The 24,963-nt window shown below is 48.4% G+C and overlaps 1 protein-coding gene across 1 annotated transcript in view; it reads right to left on the bottom strand.

Annotated features, from left to right (window-relative positions):
• Window positions 1-933: 933 nt before the first annotated feature.
• KIAA0319 (KIAA0319 ortholog) overlaps window positions 934-24,963 on the bottom strand; it is a 70,776-nt gene continuing 46,746 nt past the window's right edge. The window contains 12 exon segments of the mRNA XM_030314729.2: window positions 934-1,436; window positions 3,816-3,910; window positions 6,095-6,185; window positions 8,566-8,688; window positions 10,361-10,503; window positions 13,674-13,812; window positions 14,382-14,520; window positions 16,137-16,182; window positions 16,184-16,268; window positions 19,918-20,066; window positions 20,724-20,856; window positions 22,937-23,060. Coding sequence (XP_030170589.1) covers window positions 1,261-1,436; window positions 3,816-3,910; window positions 6,095-6,185; window positions 8,566-8,688; window positions 10,361-10,503; window positions 13,674-13,812; window positions 14,382-14,520; window positions 16,137-16,182; window positions 16,184-16,268; window positions 19,918-20,066; window positions 20,724-20,856; window positions 22,937-23,060 — 1,443 coding nt within the window. The 3' untranslated portion in view covers window positions 934-1,260.

Below are 24,963 nucleotides of genomic sequence, written 5' to 3'. Positions count from 1 at the left end.
CAGGATATTATTTAGGTGCGTGCATTCACACCCAAGGCCATGACATTGGTGCTCTGTGCTGTGATGGATCTCACCTCTCTTCTAATCTTCCCAACGAATGCCAAGGGCACCAGCCTCAAGACTATGGATGAAGAACAAGCACGAGCCAACCAGCTTCTCAGGCTACAGTTCACTCTAGTTCACTGCCCTGGGGTGCTCTGCAGTTGGGGATGGCTTGAGGTTTTTTTTTTTTTTTTCCCATATATTTTAAAAGATTTATTTGGTAGAAAAAGTAAACCACTTTTTCTAAATATACTTTGTAGACATAAATATATTTTTTAAACATATGAAGCGAATGTCTGTATCAATCCGTTATTATGGAAAGTATCTGTAGGGGCCAGTTATCATAGCCATACCATCCTATTTAAGACTGACTGTATTTCAGAGTTTGGGAATATATACAAAGTTGCTGAGTCATTATCACTATCTATGGCCCTCCAAATGCATGGGCTATGTACACACTCAACAAATGTTCCATGAGTTAATCAACACTTTTATCATGTTTAATGGAAACTGGGGCCAAGAGAGGCTTCAGTGTTGTTTGTTTTTCTAAGAGAAAGAAAAGGCCAGGAATGTTAACATGCTACCTTCAACTTTCAACCTACTGGTCATTTCTCCCCACTCCCCTCTATCTCCTCTGGACCTCATAATAACGATTCTTACTTAGCTCACAGATTTCTAGGACCTGCTGTCCACAGAGAACACAGAAAGATGGCTACATAGAAGACAACCCACATCTCAGAGGAACCACTTTAATATAGACAGCCATCTGACTGTATGGGTCCTACCAGAGAAAGCATGTTCCGAACGTTGTCCTGAAAGGCCATCGCAGCTCCTAAGAGAAATCAGCCCTCTTTAATCCGTGTTTAACTTTACCTAAGGGTCTGCAGATAGAAACAGGTGTTAATCTTTAACATGGGTAATATAAATACTGTGCCAGCTACAAAACACAAACTCTTTTAAGTATATACCTAGTATCTTACCCAACCTTTATCCCTATTAACAAGCATCTTTGTTAAAAGAGCAATGTTTCTGTTTTGTTTCATGTCTCAAACACCCCAAGAAAACCAATCTTTTAAATTTAGGGGCACACATCCAGCCCAGTGTGAAAGGACACTGATGCACAATTGTAACAAGAGTTAGTTCTGTGTTTGAACTCCCACTGACTGGTCCTTGATTACAGTGTTCCTGTGCGGGGCCTTCGGGTTTACAACCGCTCCGTCATCTGTCCTCGGAGCCATAGCTGAAGGAAGCCCCGTTTCTGACGGAACCATTCATAGAACCTTTTGGATCCCCTCTCTCCATCCGTTCTCAGCTGAAGACTGTGTCCCGATCACTGTCAAACTCAGACTCGGACACCATCAGGCTGGAGTTGTGCTCCGTGCTTCGGTGTTTGAAGACGCATCTTGGGGGAAACGGCCTTTCCATTCTCAGCTGTCATTCCGGCTGTAGGTCCCACGTACCCAGCTGTGCTCTCTGCACCTTCAGAGCGTCACTCACAACACAGCACGAGTTGGGGTTCCTAGTGAGCATCGACGTGGGCTGTGTCACACCTGAGCTTGAGCCCAAGCTGTGACACTTACAGCTGCGTGATGCTGGACAAGATGCCTAACCTCTCTGGGCTTTCAGTCTCCTTCTCCATTAAAAACTGGGAGACCACAAAGCATCTACTCCACGGGTTTTTTTTTTTTTTTTTTTATGTTTATTTACTTTTGAGACAGAGAGAGACAGGGCATGAGCGAGGGAGGGGCAGAGAGAGAGAGGGAGACACATAATCCGAAACAGGCTCCAGGCTCTGGGCTGGCAGCAGAGAACCCGACATGGGGCTCAAACTCACGAACCTCGAGACCATGACCTGAGCCGAAGTCGGATGCTCAACCGACTGAGCCACCCAGGCACCCCTGCTCCACAGGTTTATGGTGAGGATTAATGAAACAGTGCGGGTGAAGTTGCTGCCCAGTATTTAGTATTTGGTAAGCACTCAATGAAAACTCTCATGATTTTGCTCTTTGGTTCAATCGAATATTTTTGGTAGAATATGTGACTGCTGGGATCAAAATAAGAAACAGAACTGCTATAAGATCTGATCCCTGCTCTCAGAGAGTTTACAGTGTCTAGATAAGGGTTTAAGACAAAGACTCATGAGAAGATGGTTCAAAACAGGTAAGGAAGTTTTAAAAATACATCTTACACGAAGCAGTAAGAGGTAAGCATGCACTGGTGTTGCTTTGGTGATATTTCACAGAGGATGCAATGAGGGGAATAGGGGCTTTGGACCGGAGGACAAGGGAGGCATGGGGTGTGCAGACAGGCCCCAGAAATACTGGGAGAAGCAGACGGCCTGGCCCAACCCACCATGGGCACTTGCCAGCTCTGTTACTCGGGCAGGTGGCTAAATTTTTCTGTGTCTCAGTTTCGTCTTCTGTGAAGTGGGGATAATCATAGTACATCCACCACAGAGCTATTGTGATATTAAATGGGAGAAATTAAATGGGTGATGTGCCTGAACAGGGTGCAGTACAGAGGAAATTCATGATTACCGTTCGTGCTCTTAGTCCAGAGGGGAGGCTAGAAGGGTCTGCAGGGCGGTAACGACGCTGTGGGCGGAGGGACGAGAGACTAGGCAAGAGGGTGGGTGGCACGGGAACAAGGCACTCCTGACCAAGCACCAGCAACTGGGGCTCAGAGCCTGGTAATAACAAGCATGGGGGTTCTCTGAATAGAAATGGGGATGTCAGAAGGACAGGTGCACGTCAGAAGCAGGGTGGGTGAGATAATCCAAGTGGAAAGCACTCTGTGCTCTTAGGTACAAATCTGCCTTCTAATAAATGACGTGATGTAAATGGTGAGCACACACACGTACGGCGTGTGCGATCGTCTACACTGCCGGTGAAGCCTGCCCCGCCGAAGTCGCTAACCACAATCTGTAGGCCATCAGTCGTTCCGGGGCATCGTCCGTGCTTCGGTAGGTCTTGTTCCAACACGGTCACCCTCTCTGGGCTGTCAGCGCCTGTAAAGACAGGCACCGGGCTTTGTTCCCCCACCTGCTGGGCCGCAGGGTAAACACTCAAAATTCATCATGGGTGTTTTGCACCTCGCGACTTTGAAAGTGATTATGTCCCTCTGTAGGAATGTAGTTATGACAAAATCCGTGCTAAGCAGCCTCGGGGGGCCAGAGAAGGGTTACTGAGTCTCTAGGAGTTAATGCAGGGGAATCAGAAAGCTAACTGGGGTGAGGCAGTTCTAAGCACAGGGGTCTGTTCACTTTGTGAAGAAAGTCCACTTTCTGGGAAAGCTTCGTGTTCGTCCGTATCTGGCTAACCGCTAACAGAAATGCCTGATGCTGAAGCCCACGTGTTATTCTGCTGTGTTTCTCGGGGAGCAGACGGGCAGGCACAGCGTGTGGGAGACGAGTTGGCGGGCAATGCCGTGCCCCACGCCCCCAGCACGAGGAGGAAAACCCTGTCGGGACGTGTGTTTCAGGAGCGGTCTCCGCCTGCGGTCCCCGGGCGGGAGCCCAGCTGGTACCAGGCACTTCACGTCCCTCACCGGTTAAGGCCTCAGAGCGCTTCACCACACTTTCGTGCAACTCAGAACACAATACGCCTCCCGGTCACAGACCCTCGGGATTGGCGTGGGCGAAGCCCCGACTCAGCCTTCCTTCCCAAGTAGGGAAGGCCCCAGCCTGCTGTTCCCCCCTGCCCCCAGGTAACTCTCAGGCACACGTCTGGATCCGGTGATTTCACGGTGCCAGGTAAGCCTCCTGGAGCCCGCCTTACCGTATTTGCGCCTCAGCTCCGTTCTGTCCTGGTCATCCATGTTATCCAGGGTGGCACACCTGGTGTTCTTCCTTATTTCGGTCCTCTCTCGTCTGCAAGGAAGAGGGAAAAGCTCAGGTCAGATTCTCAGGGAACTGGGAACCAGGAACTCAAACACGTGGAGGAATGGAGAGTCCACACTTGTACGAACGATGTGCACACGTGGCCAGGTCTGGGTTCAGCAGACTCAAGTGCGCCGTGCATGTTGGGGAAACGTAGGAGCAGGACAGCCACCAGCACCCGCGTGACTGCAGGCTCCCGGCTGAGCCTCAGGCCAGGCCCCCGGTAGGAATCCTCAGCACCTGTGTGTTTGCACAACAAGCTTTTCTTCGTAATTCTTTACTCAGAAAAACCTGGAGGGGCGTCTGGGTGGCTCAGTCAATTAAGCGTCCGACTCTTGATCTGGGTTCAGGTCATGATCTCAAGGGGTTCCTGAGTTCAAGCCTCCAAGATTAGGCTGACAGTTCGGAGCCTACTTGAGACTCTCCCTTTCCCTCTCTCTCTGCCCTCCCTACTCTCTCTCAGAATAAATAAACTTAAAAAAAAAAAAAAGAAAGGAAAGAAAGAGAAAGAAAGAAAAAAGAAAGAAAAGAAAGAGAAAAAGAAAGAAAAAAGAAAAGAAAGAGAAAAAGAAAGAAAGGAAAGAAGGAAGGAAGGAAGGAAGGAAGAAGAAAGAAAGCAAAAGAAAGAAAGAAAAGCCTAGGTGCACATGTTTTCCCCTGAACCTATACTAGCCTGGAATGTCCAAAATGTAGAACGAAAAGGCAACATAAACTAGCAACCAGAAAACAAAACGAAAAGCAAACAAACAAAAAACCCAGAAATATAACAGATCCCCCAAAACTAATTAGCAATAACCCGGTTTTTCACTTTTTCACAAGGCATGAAAACCACTGGGTGTGCGTCATCCTAAGCTGCAGGGGTTCTTTGAAAGTACACTTCAAAGCCATGGGAAGGTGTGCTGAGAACAGTTTCATGGCACTGAATCAGCTTTCTGATTGGTTGGTGACCAAGACCTTGGGCCTCTAATCCTTGATTTAGTGCTTGCTAGCTGGGCAACTCTGAGATAATTATTTGATTGCGTCCTGACTCCATGTTCCCACCTGTAAAATGGGAGTAAAAACAGTCCCTTTTTATACGGTTGGTGGGAGGATTGGGAAATGTATGTAAAGCACTCAGAGCCACTCGTCACAATGGCAGATACTTAATAAATGGTCACAGTCAACCACTTTATCATGACCGTATCTGCTTGATATGTCACAAAACTGCAGAATTTGTATTTTTTAAAACTTTCAGAGAAGTTTTACTATGGGATTGAGGCCTCTGAATACCTGTACCCACCCCACCCCCCTTCACCAGCCTCACCTTTGGGAAAGTAATCACAAATAAAACCAAGATAATGGAAGTGGTTTCAAAAAGTAACTATTATTTATGATACACATTTTTTTAAATCATATCTCCCTTGGAGAGCATTTAGTGTTTCGTATAGGAAGTTGGGTCATCCCACACTGTCTTCTAAGGACTTGGTTAATCACTGTCTCTACAGATCCCCTCACACAGGGCTGGGCACAGAGTTCTGGAAGATTCAGTCAATGAGGCAGCTCACCGCCTTCTCAGTGGTCAGCTCCATGGAAAAAGAAAGAAAAACCTGAAGTAAAGCTTCTCTTTAGTGATCACATCGCCTTGATGAAAGTTTGGCATTCATTAAATAGAACTCAGATAGATTCTACTGTTGCTTCACACAAAAGAATCAAAATCTAAATTTGCTTGAGTGTTCTAGAACTCCTAACTCTCCTGAGGGCTGGCTGATCAGTCAGGCTGCTCCGGGAGTGTTAGAATGCACACAATGTGAGACGACACCAAGCAACATGAGATTGGATACAGAATTGCTGAGGCTTCTAGGAAATGAGAAGCTGCCTCTGCCATTATTCCATTTATCTGGGCACATACGCCTTGTGCCGGGCAGCGCCTCATAAAGGATTTTTTCTAAGTAGTCTCCACACCCAATGTGGGGCTTGAACTCACGACCCTGAGCTCAAGAGTTGCACATTCCACCAACTGAGCCAGTCGGGCACTCCTATAAAGGCCTTTTAAAGTCTAGTTTGTCCCATAAAAAATGCGGCTATCGTATGGTTCAGCAGCTTAACAAAGCCCAGCAAAAGCGACTCCAGCTATCAAGTCCCGTTTGATGAGGTGTCTTGATTTCAGGGAAATACACAGACAAGCAGCCCAGGTACCTCTTGCAGCAGAAGATACAAAGCCAGGACAAGCCCCCTGTTAGTGTCAGAAGGGTGAGAACCACGGAGGTTACGGAGACTATACTCCACTCTGAAAAACAAGAAACCCAGAGTGGCCGTGGTTACGTACGACTCTCAGAACAACGTTCTCTCAGTGATTCACAAAGAACGTTTCTGAGTTCTTACAGGCACAGGCCATCTGTGGCCTGTGATCACGCCTCATGGAGCCAGTGGCAGAGCATGAGCAAGGTCAAATACAAATCAAGAATAACACGAAAGCACCCTACTTTTGTCCAATCGCTTCGGGGACCTCATGGAGCATATTTCATGCTGACTTAAGGTCAGAATTATCTGAAAAAACAAATGAATTAAGAAGTAATTGCCGGAAGCCAAGCTATCCAACCAGCCTGATGGCAGGGCCCGGGCAGTGGACGGATAAGTGAAGCTTCTCGTGCTCCCGCTTTTATGTGATTTGACCTTAGCGTTGGTCAGGGCAGCCCCCCCACCAATGAAAGTACCTGGGGAATTGTCAGTTGGGGAATTGCCCACACCAGGCCCCCCAGGAAAAGAACCATTGGGGAAAAAAACTGTCCGCGGGGAAATTGTGCGGCCCCACATCCAGCCCTGGCCACCCCCTATAAAGACTTCTCTACCTAAAGGAAGGATGGGCCCATATATTTCCCAGCCAAGGAGGGGACAAATGGGTTCGAAATCCCCACTCTGGCAACAAAGGAACGTATCTATGGATACAAGTTACTCCAACCCCTAGGCCCGCTTGGCCCCCAGGAGGCGTTCCAGATGATAACTGGACCTGGTGGGTTAAGGTACAGAATGGTTCATTAGTTCCTAGGCATACATTGTCCCTCATGAGCACATGAGGCGTGGGTTCCCAGGGCCCTCTTGGCTCCCTCCCGGCACCCCAGACCAAAGCGAATACCTTTGTTCCTTGTAGTGCAAATGGTTCAAAGGAACAATTAAGAAGTCATATCCCTGTAAACGTTCCACTTGCAGTGTTGAGAGACAGATGACCTTTCATGAAAATAGCAAAGCAAATGCTTTATAGACAAATGTAGATACATAATGAAAATAATATGAAGAAATTAATCAATAAGCAAAAGGGCACAAGGGAACGTTACAAGAAAATACAGATATTGTTCCTTAATGGGTGATTACACAAAGGAATGTTTTTAGAATTAGGTAATGCCGAGAAACATAGATGACGCAGCTACAAGGAAATTGCTAGCAAACATAATGCCACGTTTGGCACAATAAAGCGGCCAGTCTAACCCACTGCTGTTGTCTGTGTCCATTTGTTATTTTCTGTGACGCCGTTCATCCTTCGGGAACCCCTGGACCTGCTGGGGCTGGACCCCGGCAAGTAATGCCGCATGGGGCGTCTGGGTGGCTCAGTCGGTTAAGCGTCCGACTTCAGCCCAGGTCATGATCTCATGGTTCGTGAGTTCAAGCCCCGCGTCAGGCTCTGTGCTGACAGCTCAGAGCCTGGAGCCTGCTCAGATTCTGTGTCTCCCTCTCTGCCCCTCTCCTGCTCGTGTTCTGTCTCTCTCTCCCTCTCAAAAATAAACATTAAAAAAATTAAAAAAAAAAAAGTAGTGCCACAGACACCTAGGCACGGCATGTCAAAATAGTCACGCCATAGGCACAAGAAACACAACCCTCCCCCCAAAGTAGGTCTGACTTGGTTTTCATAAAGCAAATAACATATCTGTGGGGCTGCCTGTGACACGCAGACACTTTTCAGAAAGCCAGGCAGCAACTCAGAAACTACCTGATCTCTATTCCTTCCACATCCTTGCAAATGCCAGTGTAAAAAGCTCGGCCATGGCAATTCAGGAGCAGAGAAACCAAGGGGCCAAAGACACAGGCTTAATTCCACTAAGTGTTATACCTGCTCCTTGGAATAATGATCCAAGGGCTGACTATTTTCAAATTTTTCTGCCAAATATGTCCATCTGGATCTCCAAGGCAACGGAACTACCCTGAGAAATCGACTGCCATTAACATAGTTTCCTCCCCAGAGGAGACCTGAGGGCACCAGGCTGGCCAGCTAAGAAGGTGGCTCCAATTTTGGGTGCCTGCCCAGCCAGACATCCAGGAAGAGAAGGCCAGATTCTGTCCTTCGGAGATACTTCACCAGAACGCCAGCGGAGCCCAAGCCATGGCGGGCGTGACCTGAAAATGGCCCGTGTGGCCCAAAGCCAAGTGTCTCAGCCGAGCTGGGGTCGTTTGTGAAATCAGCTCTGCCAAAGTGACTTTCCCCATCGGAAGTCTTCCAGAAACGCCTAAGCACACCTGCTCTGGTGGGAGATGGGGAGGATCTTAACTCACTACTCCTCGGCCTTCAGGTGAGAAAAGGGTGAATTCTACAGCCGCAAAGCAGGGCACACATTTCTGGTATTCCCGAACGGCCTGACCCGGTGCCCTTCACCCGCAGCTGCGCCCACAGAACTCACCACAGTTGCTCTCCCTGTCCTGGAGGTAACATTCCATCGGGTTCTCCACCCACAGTGGAGAGCACACACAGAGCTTTGTGACGGGGTCGCAGTGGCCGTGGCCGGAGGACTCCAGAAGGCAGTCTGCAAAGAGGGGTTGGTGGCTGAGGCTACCAGGGTGGGCAGGGGGTCCCGGCTCCCGCCTCCTGTGGACTTTCACTAGCACAGGCCCTGCAGGGACGCATCTTGCTGACTTGAGAGCCTCTTACGGTACCGTGGGGGTGCCAGGGAGTCTTTCATCAGGAAGCAAACGAAAGGAAAGAAAAAACCAATCTGTACCAGGAAACAAAAGCCTTAAAAATGTAGCAGGGACGTAGTAGCCTCTGGCCTAAGCAAGATAAATTCTAAGAATCCATCCAGTGAAGACAACTGAGATGTGCACAACAATTTACCTATGATTACAGCATTATTTAAAGTCAACCTTAAAGTCCATGAGCACAGGACAGGTTGACCACATCCAGGATCAAGGACCACGCAGCCATAAATATCCTACTGAGGGAGAATCATAAAAAATCTGAGAAAATGGTCCTTGTAGGGTTTGAGGTTTAAAAGCAGATTAAAAATATCTATCCAATTATCCTCATTGTGTCACAGGTTTCTGGAGATGGAAGAACTGGACGGAAATGCATCAGAATATTAACACAAGTTAAGTTTGGAGAGGGGGTTCTAGGCTCTAGAATCTAGAGGATTGTTTTAATTTTTTGTGTGTGTGCCTTTCTGGATATTCTAAATTTCCTACAACAGATAGATATTCCTTTCATAGTTAGAAAAAAGGGATTATTAAAAAAATTAAGTCAGTGCATGTCAGCACTGAGGACATCAACCGCGCACAGACACGTCTCTGACACAAGCTAAGTGTTACGACGTGACGTTGTGTGTCCCTTGTAACGCTCACAGTCCTCGGCACCTGCTAGAGGACGGGTCACGTCCCACATCGTGAGGGAGTCATGTTCCTCCTAAGGTAACAGAGAACGTGAGCAGAGAGCACGTTTGCACCCACACCCGTGATTCAGGCTGGTGCTGGGACGGGACAGAAGCCAGGGACTGTGACTAGGAGGTACAATGGAAGGCACGTAGCGTGTGCCCCCACTTCCAGGGGCGTATGGGACACCATCGTCACCCCACCCCGATGTCCAAGGTAAAAAACCATGTGAACGCAGCTTTTCCGGCCCATAATGCTTCTCTGTCCTTAACACTGTTCTGACGGCTTAAGTACGACATTTCTGACAAAGACCATTGTCTAGAGTATAGTTTTAACGACTGACCCGTGAGCCCTTGCTCCTCAGAGACAGAGAGCAGTTGGCAGATGTGCTGGAGGAAACGCCCTGGAGAGATACGTGCAAAACAAGTCTCCGGACGCCCACGAGCAAATGCTCGCACGCCACACCGCTTTCGGTGCCAGCAAAACTTAGCCACGCCTGGCCAGTGTCATTCTTTTAGAATACTCCCCAGAGGAGTCATCCTGTAGGGATATTCTTGGAGGAATTAGGTTTAATATTTAATTTCTAATTAGGAAGATAAGTTTTGGACTTTGTTCCCACACAGCCCAAAGAGACTATGGGACCTTACCGCTGTCCTGTCACGCCGGAAACAGATCTTGCTTCTCCTCCAAGAAATCTGTTGCTTTAACCTCAACGGGCAGTTGTTCATGTTTCTGGGAGATTCTCGCTGCATTTATCTGACCGCATGTCTCGCCCAGCACCGCACAGTTCTGAACGGACAAGTAATTGCATCACGGGGACTCTGGAAAATGCACCTGCTGTGTCAACCCTCAAGACTGTGAAAAGCAAGAAATCCTCCTTCTCCTCGGGGAGCTGTCTATGCAGACCCCGCACCACGTCGGCAGCCTCGAGAACCACGGACGGTGGCCCGGTCTGTACAGAAAACACAGTTGCAGTGCTGCCGAGGAGACAAGGAGAGAGGACAGCCACGCGGTCAGGCAGTGACCGACGGGACACGTCCACGCCGGCCACGTGACCTGTGAGAAGGGGCACTGTCACGGCTGCGTCGTCTGGCAGGGGCGTGGGGGCGCGTCTTGTGGGCCGAGGAATTGACCTGTTTGCATTTACAAATGAAGGCTCTTCAATGGCAGAGCCACGGGGTCACCTGATGACAGACCTTTATATAAGGAATGTGACAGGCATATGGGTGCAAACAGACTCACCCATGCACAGGGTGACATTGTTATCTTTTCACGGAGGTAGAATTTACTTACCTTGAAAGTCACCTTCTAACGCGTATCACTCGTGGCTTCTGGTCTATCCCCTGCCACCATCTGACTCCAGAACACTGTCGTCACCTCAAGAAGAAAGGCTGCGCCCATTAAGAAGCCACTGTTGGGGCGCCTGGGTGGCTCCGTCGGTTGAGCTTTGGACTTCAGCTCAGGTCATGATCTCACACTCCGTGAGTTCGAGCCCTGCATCGGGCTCTGTGCTGACAGCTCGGAGCCTGGACCCTGCTTCAGATTCTGTGTCTCCCTCCCTCTCTGCCCTTCCCCTGCTTGGGCTCTGTCTCTTTCTCTCTTTCAAAAATAAACATTAAAAAAAAATCTAAGAAGTCATTCTTCATTCCCTCCTCTCTCCAGCCCCTGACAACCACTAATCTACTTTCTGTCTCTCTGGATTTGACCATTCATTCGCTATAAAAGAAATACACGCGAGGCATTTTGTGTCTGGCTTCTTCCACTTTGCAGGATGTGTTCAATGTTTACCCAGGTTGTAGCATCGATCGGCACTTCTTTCCTACTGCCGAATGACAGTCTACCGTATGGATAAACCTCATTTAATTCACGCATCCATCAACTGCTGACGTTCAGGTTGCACCCGCTGTGGCTGTATGAATAATGCCACCGTCCGTGTTCACGTGCAAGTTTCTGCGTGGACATACGTTTACCTCATCTCTTGGGCACACAGGAGCGGAATTGCCAGGTCATATGGTAACTGCATCCAGCATTTTGAGGTACCGCTACACTGTCTTCCACGGTGGCTGCACCATTTTCTATTCCCATCAGCAATGCGGAGGGTTCCGCTCTTTCCACGTAATCACCAACGCTTTGTTATGGTCGGTCTTTTGGATTACAGCTATCCTAGTGGGTGTGAAGTGATGTCTCAAAGGGGTGTTCATTCACATTTCCCGATAAGTTCATGATGTTGAGCATTTCATGTGCTTATCAGCCATTTGTATGTCTTCCTTGGAGAAATTTCTCTTCAAATCTGTATTAGTTTTCAAGGTTGCTGTAAAAAGTACCACAAACTGGGTGACTTATAACAACAGAAATCTATTCTCTTGCAGTTCTGGAGGCCAGAAGCTCAAAATCAAGGTGTAGTCAGGGCCATCCTCTCTCTGAAGGTTCCAGGGGAGAGTATGTTCCAGGCCTTTGTCTCACTCCCGGTGCCGCTGGCAGTCAGCTTTCCGTGCTCATAGATGCATCAATCCAATCTCCGCCTCTGTTATCACATGCTGACCTTCCCATGTGTCTGTCTCTGTCTCTCTTCTTATAAGGACTCAGTCACACTGGATTAAGGGCACCCTACAGCAATATGACATCTCAACTAATCCCATCTGCCACAACCCTATTTCCAAATACGGTCACATTCACAGGTCCCTAGAGGATAGGACATAAATGTGTCTTTTGAGGGGACCCAAAATCAACCTACAAGTTTTTATCATGAAAGGCTGTTGGATTTCGTCAACTGCTTTTTTCTGTGCCTACTAAGATGATCATGTGGTTTTTGTCCTTTATTAATACGGTTTATTACATTTGTTGATTGACCCACCCTGCATGCCTGGGATAAATCCTGTTTGGCCATGGTGTCTACTTCTTTTAATATATTGCTGGATGTAGTTTCAAAGCACTTTGTGGAGGATTTCTGCTTCTATATTCATAAGGGACAATGATCTGTAGTTTTCTTGTAGTATCTTCATCTGGTTTTGATATCAGTGTAAACACTGGTCTGATAGAATGAGTTGGAAAGTGTTCTCTCCTCTTCTACTTTCTGGAAGAGTTCGTGGACTGGTTTGTAGAATTCACCAGGGAAGCCATCACTCTGGGCTTTATAGGAAGTTATTGATTACTGATTTACTCTCTTCACTTGCTATAGGTCTATTAAAAATTCTAATTTCTTCTTGAGTCCTTCGTTATAGTTGTGTCTTTCTAGGATTTTGTCCATTTCATCCAGGTTAACTAATCTATTGACACACAACTGTTCATGGTATCATCTTTTTTATTTCTACGTGATTGTAGGAATATCGCCTTTTATTCCTGATTTTAGTAGTCTGAGTCCTCTCTCTTTTTTCTTAACCAATCTAGCTAAAGGTTTATCCATTTTGTTGATCTTTCAGAGAAATAGTGTTTGGTTTTGTTGATTTCCAGATTTGTTTGGTTCAGTGGTTGATAGTTTGTAAGTAAGGGAAATCTGTGAGCTGTTTTGAAAGAATCCTATAATAAAAATAAAGTGTTTTTTTTTAACTTGGTATTTTTCTAAGTAAACTTTAGTTATCTGGAGAACAAACCCAAACAGAGTGACTGACAATAACTGGCAAATAGATTTACTGTGAATGGTAGGTTTTCATTCCCATATTCTCTCTCCTCCTTCCCTATTCTATTATTCATAGATTGGATAAAAGTTCAAAAATAAAAACTCAATTAAATACATAAATCTTATAAGAGACAAAGGACCAAAGTTTAGCCTCCCGGGCTCCCAGAAGACAGAAAAGGTAATCAGTGGTCCTCTCGCACCGAGAGAAGCCTCATCAGTCCTGTGACTATGGGGCAGGACTGAAGTCTGGCCATGAGACATCCTCTGTGAGAGCCCCAGGCCATTTGCATGCCCTCTGAAGATAGCAGAGCTAACAACCAGTCCCTGCTGGTGTTTGCTACCTCCTTCATTCAGAATGTTCTTGGTCAACAAACATTCACTGAGACTTGTAGGAAGGACCCGCAGTGATGTCGTCCTCACTGCTGCCCTTGGAGGAAAAGAGCGTATGAACGTGGTACAAGCGCGTGCAAACAACAGAGAAGCAGCAAAGGAAATGAACGGCACGACGCCGGGCTGGTGTGCGGCTCGCACCTGAGACCCGAGTGGGCCTGGATCTTCTGGACCTGAACGTCTGCTGCCAGCTGCCTCACGAGCATGTCCTTCTGCTGCCCCGTCAGCTGCCCCACGCACACCTGCAGGACCAGCTTCACCAGGCCACTCTTCCTGGGGTCTGGGAAAGACAGCATACAGGGTCTCCGCCGGGAAGACGATCGAGGGAGCAAGGGCTGTACGAGAGCTTGAAGAGCTTAAAAGGATCCCTGGTGATTTCCTCACTTGCGTTTCAGGACCCGGACATATCTTTGCAGACAGGGCAGGGGTTGCTGTCAGAGAGCACGTCTTCCCTGTTGACAGTTTTCTTCCGGGAAGACAATCAGAGTACCTACACAGCCTCTGGGGCTAATAACACCGCACGCCCTGCCCCAGGCCTGGATGGGGAACACTGCCCAGGGCACGAGGCAGGTCGGGCCTCGCGTCCCCTCACCGGGGCTGCCTCCCTCCGCGCTTCCCAGCACCGAGGCCCTGTGTCCGGCAGGAAAACAAAAGTGAAGTGAGATTTGCTGCCACATCCAAGCCCCCTCGGTGAGTCTGGAGGCTGAGACCATCTGGGTCAATGAAGCGCAGAGACAGCCACCAGGTGGCTCTGGCCGGGAGCTGAGGCCGCAGGGGCGTCCCGCCCTGGCTACCCGACAGGGGACGGCCCAGCTCAGTGAACCCAGGGGCAGAAGCCCGTGAGCACACCCGGCCGCACTTCCCCGGTGGCAGTGTCCGTGTCCGCGGTCCCCTGGCTGTCAGTCACTTGCAAGTGGAATGTGTAGACGCCCTCCACCAGATTGGTGAGCCGCACGGCTGCGGTGCGGTCAGAGGCACCAATGGCATCCTGCAAAATCACACACTTCGTGAGCCCATGGTCAGTTCCCAATGACCGGTCTTCTGTCGGTCCCAGGAGGGATCACCCACGACCGCAAGATCATGCCCTGAGCTGATACGTCAAGTCAGACGCTCAACCGACTGAGCCACCCAGGCGCCCAGGCATGTGCATGATGTGAAGGGGCAGGCTGGAGGGAAGAGGGGTGACGGGATAGCTGCAGATGGGGGTGGCCCTGCGCTCTCCCGCAGAAAAGACGGGGGACACGGAGCGCTCGCTCGGTGCTTCCTGAGCTTAACCAACGGCTGTCCAGTCACTACTAAATCATTCGTTTTGTGCAACAGAGGGAAACCTGTTGAAATCAGGGGGAAGCACCCTGAGGAGTTTTCTGGGCCTTCTCTCCAAACAGAGCTCTACAAGCATCTCCTCTTGGGCCTCCCCCCAGGATATCACATTCCCCTTCTCAAATGACCCAAGAGCCGGAGTAGATCATTTCTGCTCTGGAGGCTCGAGGCTCCAAAGAGCCAGAGAAGAATGCCAGCCCCCCCTGCTCTGCACTGGCTCACAGAAGAGGGCGGTAACCAAAGGGGACGAGAGCCGTTACAGGCAGAAGATCCACCGTCTGGCTGACGAGTGTCGGGTCCAGAGGGACTCGTTCGGTTCCTCCCCTGCGACCACTTGTTTGGTACGTTTCCAAGAGCAAACCTGTGTCTCTCAAGTCCCAACAATGGCAGGAATGAAGATGTGCCTACATTTATACCCTAAGAGGTGGAGGAATCTGACAGGGAGAAACGTCGGCAAGGAGCTGAAAACTTGGGTCTGGTTTGGTTAAGGACGAGTTCGCTGACCTTGGTCAAGTCCTCTGCCATCTGTGTGAAACGGGGACAGCGCCCTTTGACCTGCTGACCTATCCAGCGGGAAGTGAGGAAAAGGGAAGAATCCACTTGGACCCAAATAAGAACAGCGGGGACGCTGAGGAGTAGAATGACTGCCACGGGAGGACTCGGCTTCGAAGCACCCCCAGGCGACGATGCCCTTCCCCGTCCAAAGTCTGCAGTCTGCTCAGGGAAAACTCAGAAAGGACAGCTTTCGTTTGAATCTGAAAGCAGCCCGCTGCCTCCAGCCCCCAGAGGAAACCTAGAAACATGGACAGCTTAGTGGGGAACACAGGAAGGGAGACGAGGTCATAACAGAAACGCCGCTGCAGAATGACGTGTGTTGCCTCCAGATGCCGATGCTGAAGCCCGAGCCCCCCAGTGTGACCGTATTTGAAACGGGGCCTGCGAGGACATGGTTAAGGTTAAACGAGCTCCCGAGGGTGGGGCCCTGAATCCACGCGTTAAAGTCCTTATAAGAAGAGACACCACGACACAGCCCTCTCTCCCTCTCTGCCATGTGGGGACACGGGGAAAAGGCGGTCACCTGTGAGCCAAATGGAGAGCTCTCCCCACGTACCGAATCGCTCAGCACCTTAACCTTGGACTTGATGGGCTCCAGAACCGGGAGAAATGTCTGTCTCATGTGGAAGCCACTTAATTCACCCATTCGTGGTATTTCCTTACAGCAGGCCAAGCAGACTAAATGCACGAAATGACACATGGGCCTGGGACAACCCGCTGAGCGCTCACCCCAGCTGGGCTCTGGCCGTCCCGGATCCACAGGTGGGACACAATCCCTCGAACCGTCCAAAGTAATGCGGTTATTGGGAAGCACAAGCACATGCCGGCCACCAGCCTGGGCTCTGGGAGGGCTATTATTTTCTAAGTCAAATACAATACAAATGAAAGCAAAGAGATCGATTTAAAACACTGGTGGTAGAAACATGCCATAAAATACACAACTGTTCCACCTCGCAGCTGTGTAGATTTAAAATATCCAGGAGGCATTATTTTTCTACCCATTAGATAATAGACTTTTTATTTTATTTTATTTTTTACATTTATTTACTTTTGAGAGAGACAGAGAGTGAGCAGGGGAGGGGCAGAGAGAGAGGGAGGCACAGAATCCGAAGCAGGCTCCAGGCTCCACATGCTGTGAGCACAGAACCTGATGCAGTGCTCGAACTCACGGACCATGAGATCATGACCTGAGCCGAAGTCAGACACTTAACTGGGCCACCAAGGCGCCCCAGGATAACAGACTTTCTTAGAGCTCTGTTTATGCTCGGTTAGTTGTAATTTGGCAGTCTCTGTAATGGGAATGTTTCTACTACTGTTATGGTTCTTTTCTTTTTAAAAAAAAGAGAAATAATGACTTTAGTTATCAGGGTCCAGAAAATGAAAATATTTTAATTTAAAATATATTCTGAATCATTATGCACTGGTCCACACTGTGTGGCCATAGAAACATCTACTCCTACTACTGCCAAATCTTGCTTAAGTAAGTTAAAACTCGAGTCAAAAACTATTAATTAGGTCTTGGGGTGCCTGGGTGGCTCCGTCGGTTGAGCGTCCGACTTCAGCTCAGGTCATGATCTCACGGTTCATGAGTTCGAGCCCCACATTGGGCTCTGTGCTGACAGCTCAGAGCCTGGAGCCTGCTTCCAATTCTGTGTCTGTCCCTCTCCCCCTCATGCTCTGTCTCTCTCTCTCAAAAATAAACGTTAAAAAAAAACAAAACAGAACAATTAGGTCTTCACTCCTCCGACCGGGTGTTAGATGTACATGAACAACGTAAGAGCCATTTCTGGTATTATCACCTCAGGAGAGAGGGGCCAGGGAGAGTTGGCAGCCTGGGGTGCGGGAGGGAGAACATAGTATGACCCAGCCCCGCTTTGGGGGGTAAGGCTGCCATGGGGGAGATCCTGCTTGCTCAGGTGGGGCTCTGGGGCCCTACCGGGCCCTGGAAAACACCCCTCAAAACAAGTCCAGCTACAGACATGGTATGAGAATAGCCACATGTTGATCCAAGGGAGTAATGAGCATCCCGTCAATCCGCTGCCACTTTCCCCCTAAGACCCCAGAGGTCAGAGCAGAGGTGACGGTACCACTGTCAGCATTTCCACACTGTTCACCACGCTGCCTTTTGGGGAAAACCCGTGCTGGCGAGAACCTGTGTGCAGGAGGCTGAATTCTACTGTGGACAGAAGGGGAGGCTGGAAACCCCAGAAACAGACTGGCAGCCGACAGAGTAAGCCCGAAAACGCTTCTGTGAAGAACGATGACTAGACCCTCTCTGGCTTCAAGACTGGACCTTAAGGCGGCCTCTTCCTTCCATGCTTATGTCCCCGCGATCCTGATCTCCACTCAGGGGGCTGCCCCGGCACCTCTCCGGACACTCGGTCGCCGCAGACCCGCTGCGGCTCTCCCAGGACTGGTGCCCCCACCCGTCCATGTGCTGAAGTCACGGTTCCTCCAACACTTAGACACCCTCTTTTTTCCCTCTGGAACCGTCAAAGCATCAAGTCCTGAGAACTCGGGCTCTAAGAGGTCTTGCCAGTCTATCATTTTTTCTCTGCTCTCCCTGATTTTGGCCCCATCAGACTTGGGTTTCCTTTTGGAAAAAGCCAACTCTCTCAGGTAAAACGACATGACGCTAGGGTTTGCTTTAAAAACTCCAACTAAATATATGCACAATGGAATACTACTCCGCGATCAAAAACGAAACCCTGCCATTTGCAACAACAAGTTCCATCCAGGAACTACAGGGTATTATGTTATGTGAAATAAGTCAGCCAGAGAAAGATAAATATCACAGGATTTCACTCATATGTGGAATCTAAGAAACACAACAGTTAAACATAGGGGAAGGGAAGGAAAAATAAAATAAAAACAGAAAGAGGGGCAAACCATAAGAGACTCTTAACTACGGAGAACAAACTGGGGGTTGCTGGAGGGCTGGGGGGTGTTGAGGGGATGGGTTAAATGGCTGATGGGCATTAAGGAGGGCACTTCCTAGGATGAGCACTGGGTGTCATTGTAAGAGATGAATCACTGGGTTCTACTCCTGAAACCAAGACTACACTGTATGTTAACTAACTTGAATTCAAATAAAAAAATAAAATACTGCAACCAAAGTAAAAGAAAGTATGAACTGATAGATGACATAAGATGAGCAAACTGATGATGGCTGTTGAAGCTGGGTGATGGGACATAATCATCCACTGAGGCTATCTTCTCTACTTACATATATGGTTGAAAATGTCCACAATAAAACATTTGAAAAAATCGAAATCTACATCACTTTGCTGATAAAACTGCTTCAGCATCTTCCCCGCCGGCGGCAGATACGTCCCAGCTTCCTCAGGACGCGTGACGCACACCAACCTTCACGGGTTGAGGCAGATGCTCAGCCACTCCCCAGGGCACCCAGGCCTGGCTGGTCTACAGTCCTGGACGTTTCCTACGCACCACGCTCTTTTACATCTCTGTACTTCCACACAGCATAATTGTCTGTCCTATCATCCATTCATCCATCCATCCACCCATCTATCCATTCATCAATCCATTGATACATTCATCCATCCATCTATCCACTCATCCATCTATCCATCCATTCATCCATCCATGTATCCACTCATGCATTCATCCAACCATCCATCCATCCATCCATCCATCCACCCATTTATCAATCCATTGATACATTCATTGATCCATCTATCTACTCATCCATGCATCCATCCATTCATCCATCCATCCATCCATTTGTCCATCAATTCATCCATCCATCTATCCATTCATCAATCCATTGATACATTCATCCATCCGTCTATCCACTCATCCATCCATCCATTCATCCATCTATCCACTCATCCAACCATCCATCCATTCGTCCATCCATCTAGCCATCCATTCGTCCATCCATCCATCCATCCATCCATCCATCCATCCACCTATCCATCCATCCATCCATCCATCCATCCATCCATCCATCCACCTATCCATCCATTCGTCCATCCATCCATCCATCCATCCATCCATCCATCCCAGTACCCAGCACTTGCAATTTTCCCTGAGCCACAGAGGACACAGAAGTGTCTCGACAAAGGTCCTCGAGCAGCTCACAGCCACAGGACAGGACAGGACAAACAGACGAGTCCCTGAAGCAGAACAGCACAGGACTGGACCACAGATCTAGAAACCACACGGAATGTGAAAGCACCTCTGCTGGTAGGTTCCCGGGCAGAGAGAGAAAGCAGAATGCTGCCACGTGGACACAGTCGTTCACCACCAGTAATGACAGGAGACTGGCCCCTGGAGAAGAGACACTCGACAAACAAAAGGAGACTCTGTTTCTCTGCAGAGGGAGACGAGGAAACAGCTAACACGGATGGATGGAAGAAGAATGAACTCAGTATCCACTGGGAACAAAGAAGCACCACCATTTCCAAGTAATCACGGCCTGGTTAGGGTCTCGTGAGACTGAAAAGCAGCAACAGTCCCCCTGCCCTACCGCTGAGCTGGGACTCACCCTTCCTCACGGCCACAGTGAGTATGCTGGCACTGCTCAGCCCCCACCGGCCTGTCACCATCAGGCGGAAGCGGTGCATGCCCACCGGAAGCCCGCTCACGGTGGCGACAGCCTTGTCACTATTCCCCATCTTCACCGCCGCTTGACCTCTGTAAAGCAGGGGCGGGAACAACAAAAGCAGAGGTATTCTGACTGCGGCAGGCGGGACATCTGTGTCCTAACACAAGTCCCCCTTTACAGCTAAAACATATGCCGTCTATGGAAGTCTACAGTAACTTTTTATCCACCTAAATTCTCTAGTTCAGCATATGGGTCGTGAGGCAATGCCGATTTTAGACTAAGCCTGGGATTCCTTTGGGAATAGTTATTATTTACTTCTTAAGAGCAGATTCAGGATCCCAGGAGTTTGAGCATGCAACCCACAAAGACTGTCACATGACACAGGATCCCCTTAAGCTCTTTATCTCTTTGGTCTACAGATGGTTTAAACGAGTGTAGACGGGGGGCCTCGTGAGGGCCTCGCACAGGTCCTCCCCACACCTCTCCCGTCCTGAAGCTCCCCCACGGCAAGATGGCCCTTCTGCCTGGCATGGCTCCACTTCCCCCCCAAAGCCAACCAGCATCTATCGCGTCCGTCCACGCTATCGTGTCTACTCTTCGGCAGCCGTGCTCGGACACTTCCAGAAAGGGGCTGAAATCCCAAGTCCCCGGCACGCTCAAGCTGACTGTTTAATGTGGAGACAGGGCGATGCTAGCCCAGCGCCAGGGTGTGAACCCCGCCTGCAGCTCAGTGACAGAGGGACTACCTGACGGGCTCCCGGTGGTAAAGGGCGATGCCCTGGTCGTCTCTGCTCCTGCTGCCGTCCAGAGTGGTGCTCCCCACCGGGAAGACCAGCTCCTTGTCCGGGCCGGCCATGGCCACTGGGGGCCTGTTGATTTCTAGAATTAGAGAAATGCTATGAAAAACGGTGATCTCTTTGCATTAATCTGCAGTCCCCTGATTTTTTTAATGTTTATTTATTTTGAGAGAGGGAAAGAGAGAGCGTGCGCGCATGAGTGGGTGAGGGGCAGAGAGAGAGGGAGTCCCAAGCAGGCTCCACGCTCAGCACAGAGCCTTACGACAGGGTTCGATCTCACCAGGAGACCATGACCTGAGCCGAAATCGAGTCGGACACGTAACCGACTGAGCCACCCAGGCACCCCTGATTTCTTGATTTAAGCCAATTACTCATGTCTGGATCAGAGAGTGTCCTAAGGGAACCCTGGGGGGGACCACTGCAGGCCTGTGGCTGAGCCAGCACTACACCGTTCTGAGGGGGAGACCAGGGGTCCAGACAGCAGGTTTGGTTCTTTAAAAGACCTCAACAGTCATGGAGACAAGAGAGAAGGAAAAAGAACGAGGATGGGAAGCTGGAGGGAAGAAGGACTGGGGACAGAGTGGGGGAGGCAGGCAGGAAGGAACTGGACGGAAGTTAGTTGACATCTATGTGAACACACCTGCTTTGTCAGGCAGGACTGACCCCCCGCCCCTTTGTCTTTGTAGCCCCGGGCCTATCACAGTGCCGGCTAAGTGATAAATGCTCAAAACATTTTGGTTACACGTTGAACAAAAGGAAAAGACATAAGGGGCACCTGGCTGGCTCAGTCTGTACAGCACACAACTCTTGAGCTCAGGATTGTTAAGTTCAAGCCCCACAATGGATGTAGAGATTACTTAAAAACAAAAATCTTAAAAAAAAAAAAACATTAAAAAAAAGGTATAAAGTACCACTGATACTGATATTGAAATAGATTTTCTGTTAAAAAAAAAAAAAAAAGTCAAGTAGTCAAAAACTTTAGTAGCAGTTACCCAATATCTGGACCATGTCCCACCCTCACTGTCCTACTCAGTAAAGTTCAGTGGTCCAGGGGCCTCTCTTGCCCTTAGGATAAAACACGCACATGAACATCCATTTGCAAAGCCCTTGACGGTGGGCCCCTGCCTCCCCCCTCCAGATCACCCGCAGGCATCCTAACCCCTGCCCCTCACACGCCCACATCCTCACTGCTTTCTCTTGTTCCGCTACATTCTTCTTAATTCTTTGGACTACCAGACTCTCTTTCATCCCATGGACTTTCTCCATACTGTTTCCTCTGCCTAAAAAACTCTTCCTCTTGCCCTTCTCTCCCCAAATTCACCTAGCCAGATACAACCCGGAGCTCACGTAAGACTCTGCAGATGCCTCAAGCCCAGATAGGTGTGTCCTTTCCCTGGGCTCCAGAAGCACCGTGTCCATCCGCTAGAAATGCACTGATCATGAGGTTTTCACCCATAAGCTGCGGGAGGACAGAGCCCAAATCTATCTTGTTTAATGCCATATCCCCAGCATCTAACCCATAGCACCTACTACGTATTAACTGAAAAAATAAAATTAAATAAAATAAAATAAAAATAATAAAATAAAATAAAACAACAAAATGCATTGTCTACAAATTGAGTATATTTTCAGTTGCCAGGACACTGGACGGTTTACAGGGACCAGAAGCATCTTCTAGAAAAGTTCAAAAGCCAAGACCATTGGCAAGCGAAAACCCAACTACCCTTAGGTTACTTAAATGTGTAGGAAGGCAGAATCCTGGACTTCCATGAGACCATTACAGGATTGTGAGGTGACCTGGGGTCAATTCTCCAACATCCGGATACAAGCCATGTGAGTATCAGGCCACACGTCACAATCAGCCTCTGCAGCAGAGTGGAACACGTGTGGGCGTGTCCACCTGGCAGGTGGAGCCCTCGAATGGCCCTGAGGATGTCCATCTGGTCCTCCACACCACGGTGTAGACGCACACTCAACACAAGATTCAGAACCACAATGGAAAACTGGCTTTATATTACGATTTAGCTCTTCCAGCCCCTACTTCTTCACAGTTAAAAGATTTAGAGAATTTGCCACCAAATTTGGCTTGTCTGAAGCACAGAGGCCCAGGTGTCATTTCTGCCTTAATCTCTGGGGCCAAATCCCTTTCCCATCCCACCTACCAGGCTGGACAGTCACAGTGACCACAGCAGTGGACTGCTGTCTTGAAGAATCTCTCACCATCAGCTGGAGCGTATAGTTTCCTTCCTGCATTTCAGACAAATGAAGGTATGGTGTCTCGATGCCCTGATACTGAAGAGACAAGAAAAAAGGAAAGAAAAAAAGTAATTTTAAGAAGTAGTATGACATAATGAAAAATGAGTAATGTTGTTAAATATGGAGATCCTGCTTGAAAAAGAAATGTGTGCGTCCCAAGAAAATGCAATGTAAAGTTCACTGTGTATCCTCATGTGCTTCTTGAAGAAGTATAAATTAATATAGCCTTTTTGGAAGCCAATCTGGCAACAGCCGTTCGCATGGCAAAGGAGCATGCTCTTTAACCAGCAATCCCACTTCTCTCTGCCTCCACCAGAGAGAGCCCACGTGCACAAGGAGGCTCACAACGGACCCTGACGAAGCATGGGCTCTGATAACAAAAACTGGAAACGCTCTCAACGTTCATCAGTGGGGAGTGGCCAGACCCGCCATGATACATGATACAATGCTCGTTTAAAAGAGATTAATTTAGGGGCGCCTGGGTGGCGCAGTCGGTTAAGCGTCCGACTTCAGCCAGGTCACGATCTCACGGTCCGTGAGTTCGAGCCCCGCGTCTGGCTCTGGGCTGATGGCTCGGAGCCTGGAGCCTGTTTCCGATTCTGTGTCTCCCTCTCTCTCTGCCCCTCCCCCGTTCATGCTCTGTCTCTGTCTGTCCCAAAAATAAATAAAAACGTTGAAGAAAAAAAAAAATTAAAAAAAAAAAAAAAGAGATTAATTTAGGGGCACCTGGGTGGCCCAGCTGGTAAGCGTTCGACTTCAGCTCAGGGCATGATCTCACGGTTCGTGGGTTCGAGCCCCATGTTGGGTTCTGTGCTGACAGCTCAGAGCCTGGAGCCTGCTTTGGATTCTGTGTCTTCCTCTCTCTCTGCCCCTCCCCCACTCACGCTCTGTCTCTCTCTCTCTCTCTCTCTCTCTCTCAAAAATGAACAAACATTAAGGTAGATTTATAACGAAATGGAAAGATGTCAAAGACATACATCATCAAGCAAAGAGAGAAAGTTGTGGAACAAGGCATATAGTGTGCCAGATACTGTTACGTGTCCGTATACATACACACGCAAGGATTCTGGAAGGACGCATATTAAACTGACCAAAGTAATTTATCTCCAATAAGGGGACTGGGGCGGGATATAGGTTGTATTTGCACTTTATCAGAAGTTCACTTTTTTTTAACCATAAGAAGCAATTCATGTATTACTCTTATAACTAAAAATAATTTTTTAAAATTCTAAAACAAAACTTTTCGATATTTTTTTTCCATTGAGTATATCATAGCTACACTTGTCTCCAAGTTAATAACCTTTCATTTTGCTGCTGTTTTGTTGTTGTTGGGAACATTTCCAATTATTGCTTAGGTCTGAAGTTCATGGCAACAAAGAAAGGATTTTTAATCTTAAATCCTCTTATACTTCACTTACTTTTATAGATCCCGAGATTGTCTAAAGATAAATATATCTGCATGTATTTGTTAAAGGTTTTAATGGAAAATTGAAAAAAGATGATAGAAAACCAACTGTGTTGGCACAAGGGGAACTTGTGAAACTTGAAATATATACTTTTAAGAACTTAAAAAAAACACTGAGGTTTTTTTCCAGTTTTTGTTATCAGCTTTTCTTTTTTAATGTTTATTTTTGAGAGAGAGTGAATAGGGAGGAGGGGCAGAGAGACAGGGAGACACAATGCGAGTTGTCAGCACAGAGCCCGACATGGGGCTCAAACCCACGAACCGCGAGATCATGACCTGAGCTGAAGTCAAACACTTCACCAACTGAGCCACCCAGGTGCCCCTAAGTTATCTCTTTTAAACTAGCATTGTATAATGTATCATGGTGGGTCTGGCCACTCCCCACTGATGAACACTGAGACTGTTTCCAGTTTTTGTTACAGCTTTTCCCTACTTTAAAAAAAAAATTTTTTTTTAATGTTTATTTTT

Source organism: Lynx canadensis, chromosome B2 (assembly GCF_007474595.2).
Source record: "Lynx canadensis isolate LIC74 chromosome B2, mLynCan4.pri.v2, whole genome shotgun sequence".
NCBI lineage: Eukaryota > Metazoa > Chordata > Mammalia > Carnivora > Felidae > Lynx > Lynx canadensis.
This window is presented reverse-complemented; position numbering and strand designations above follow the sequence as displayed.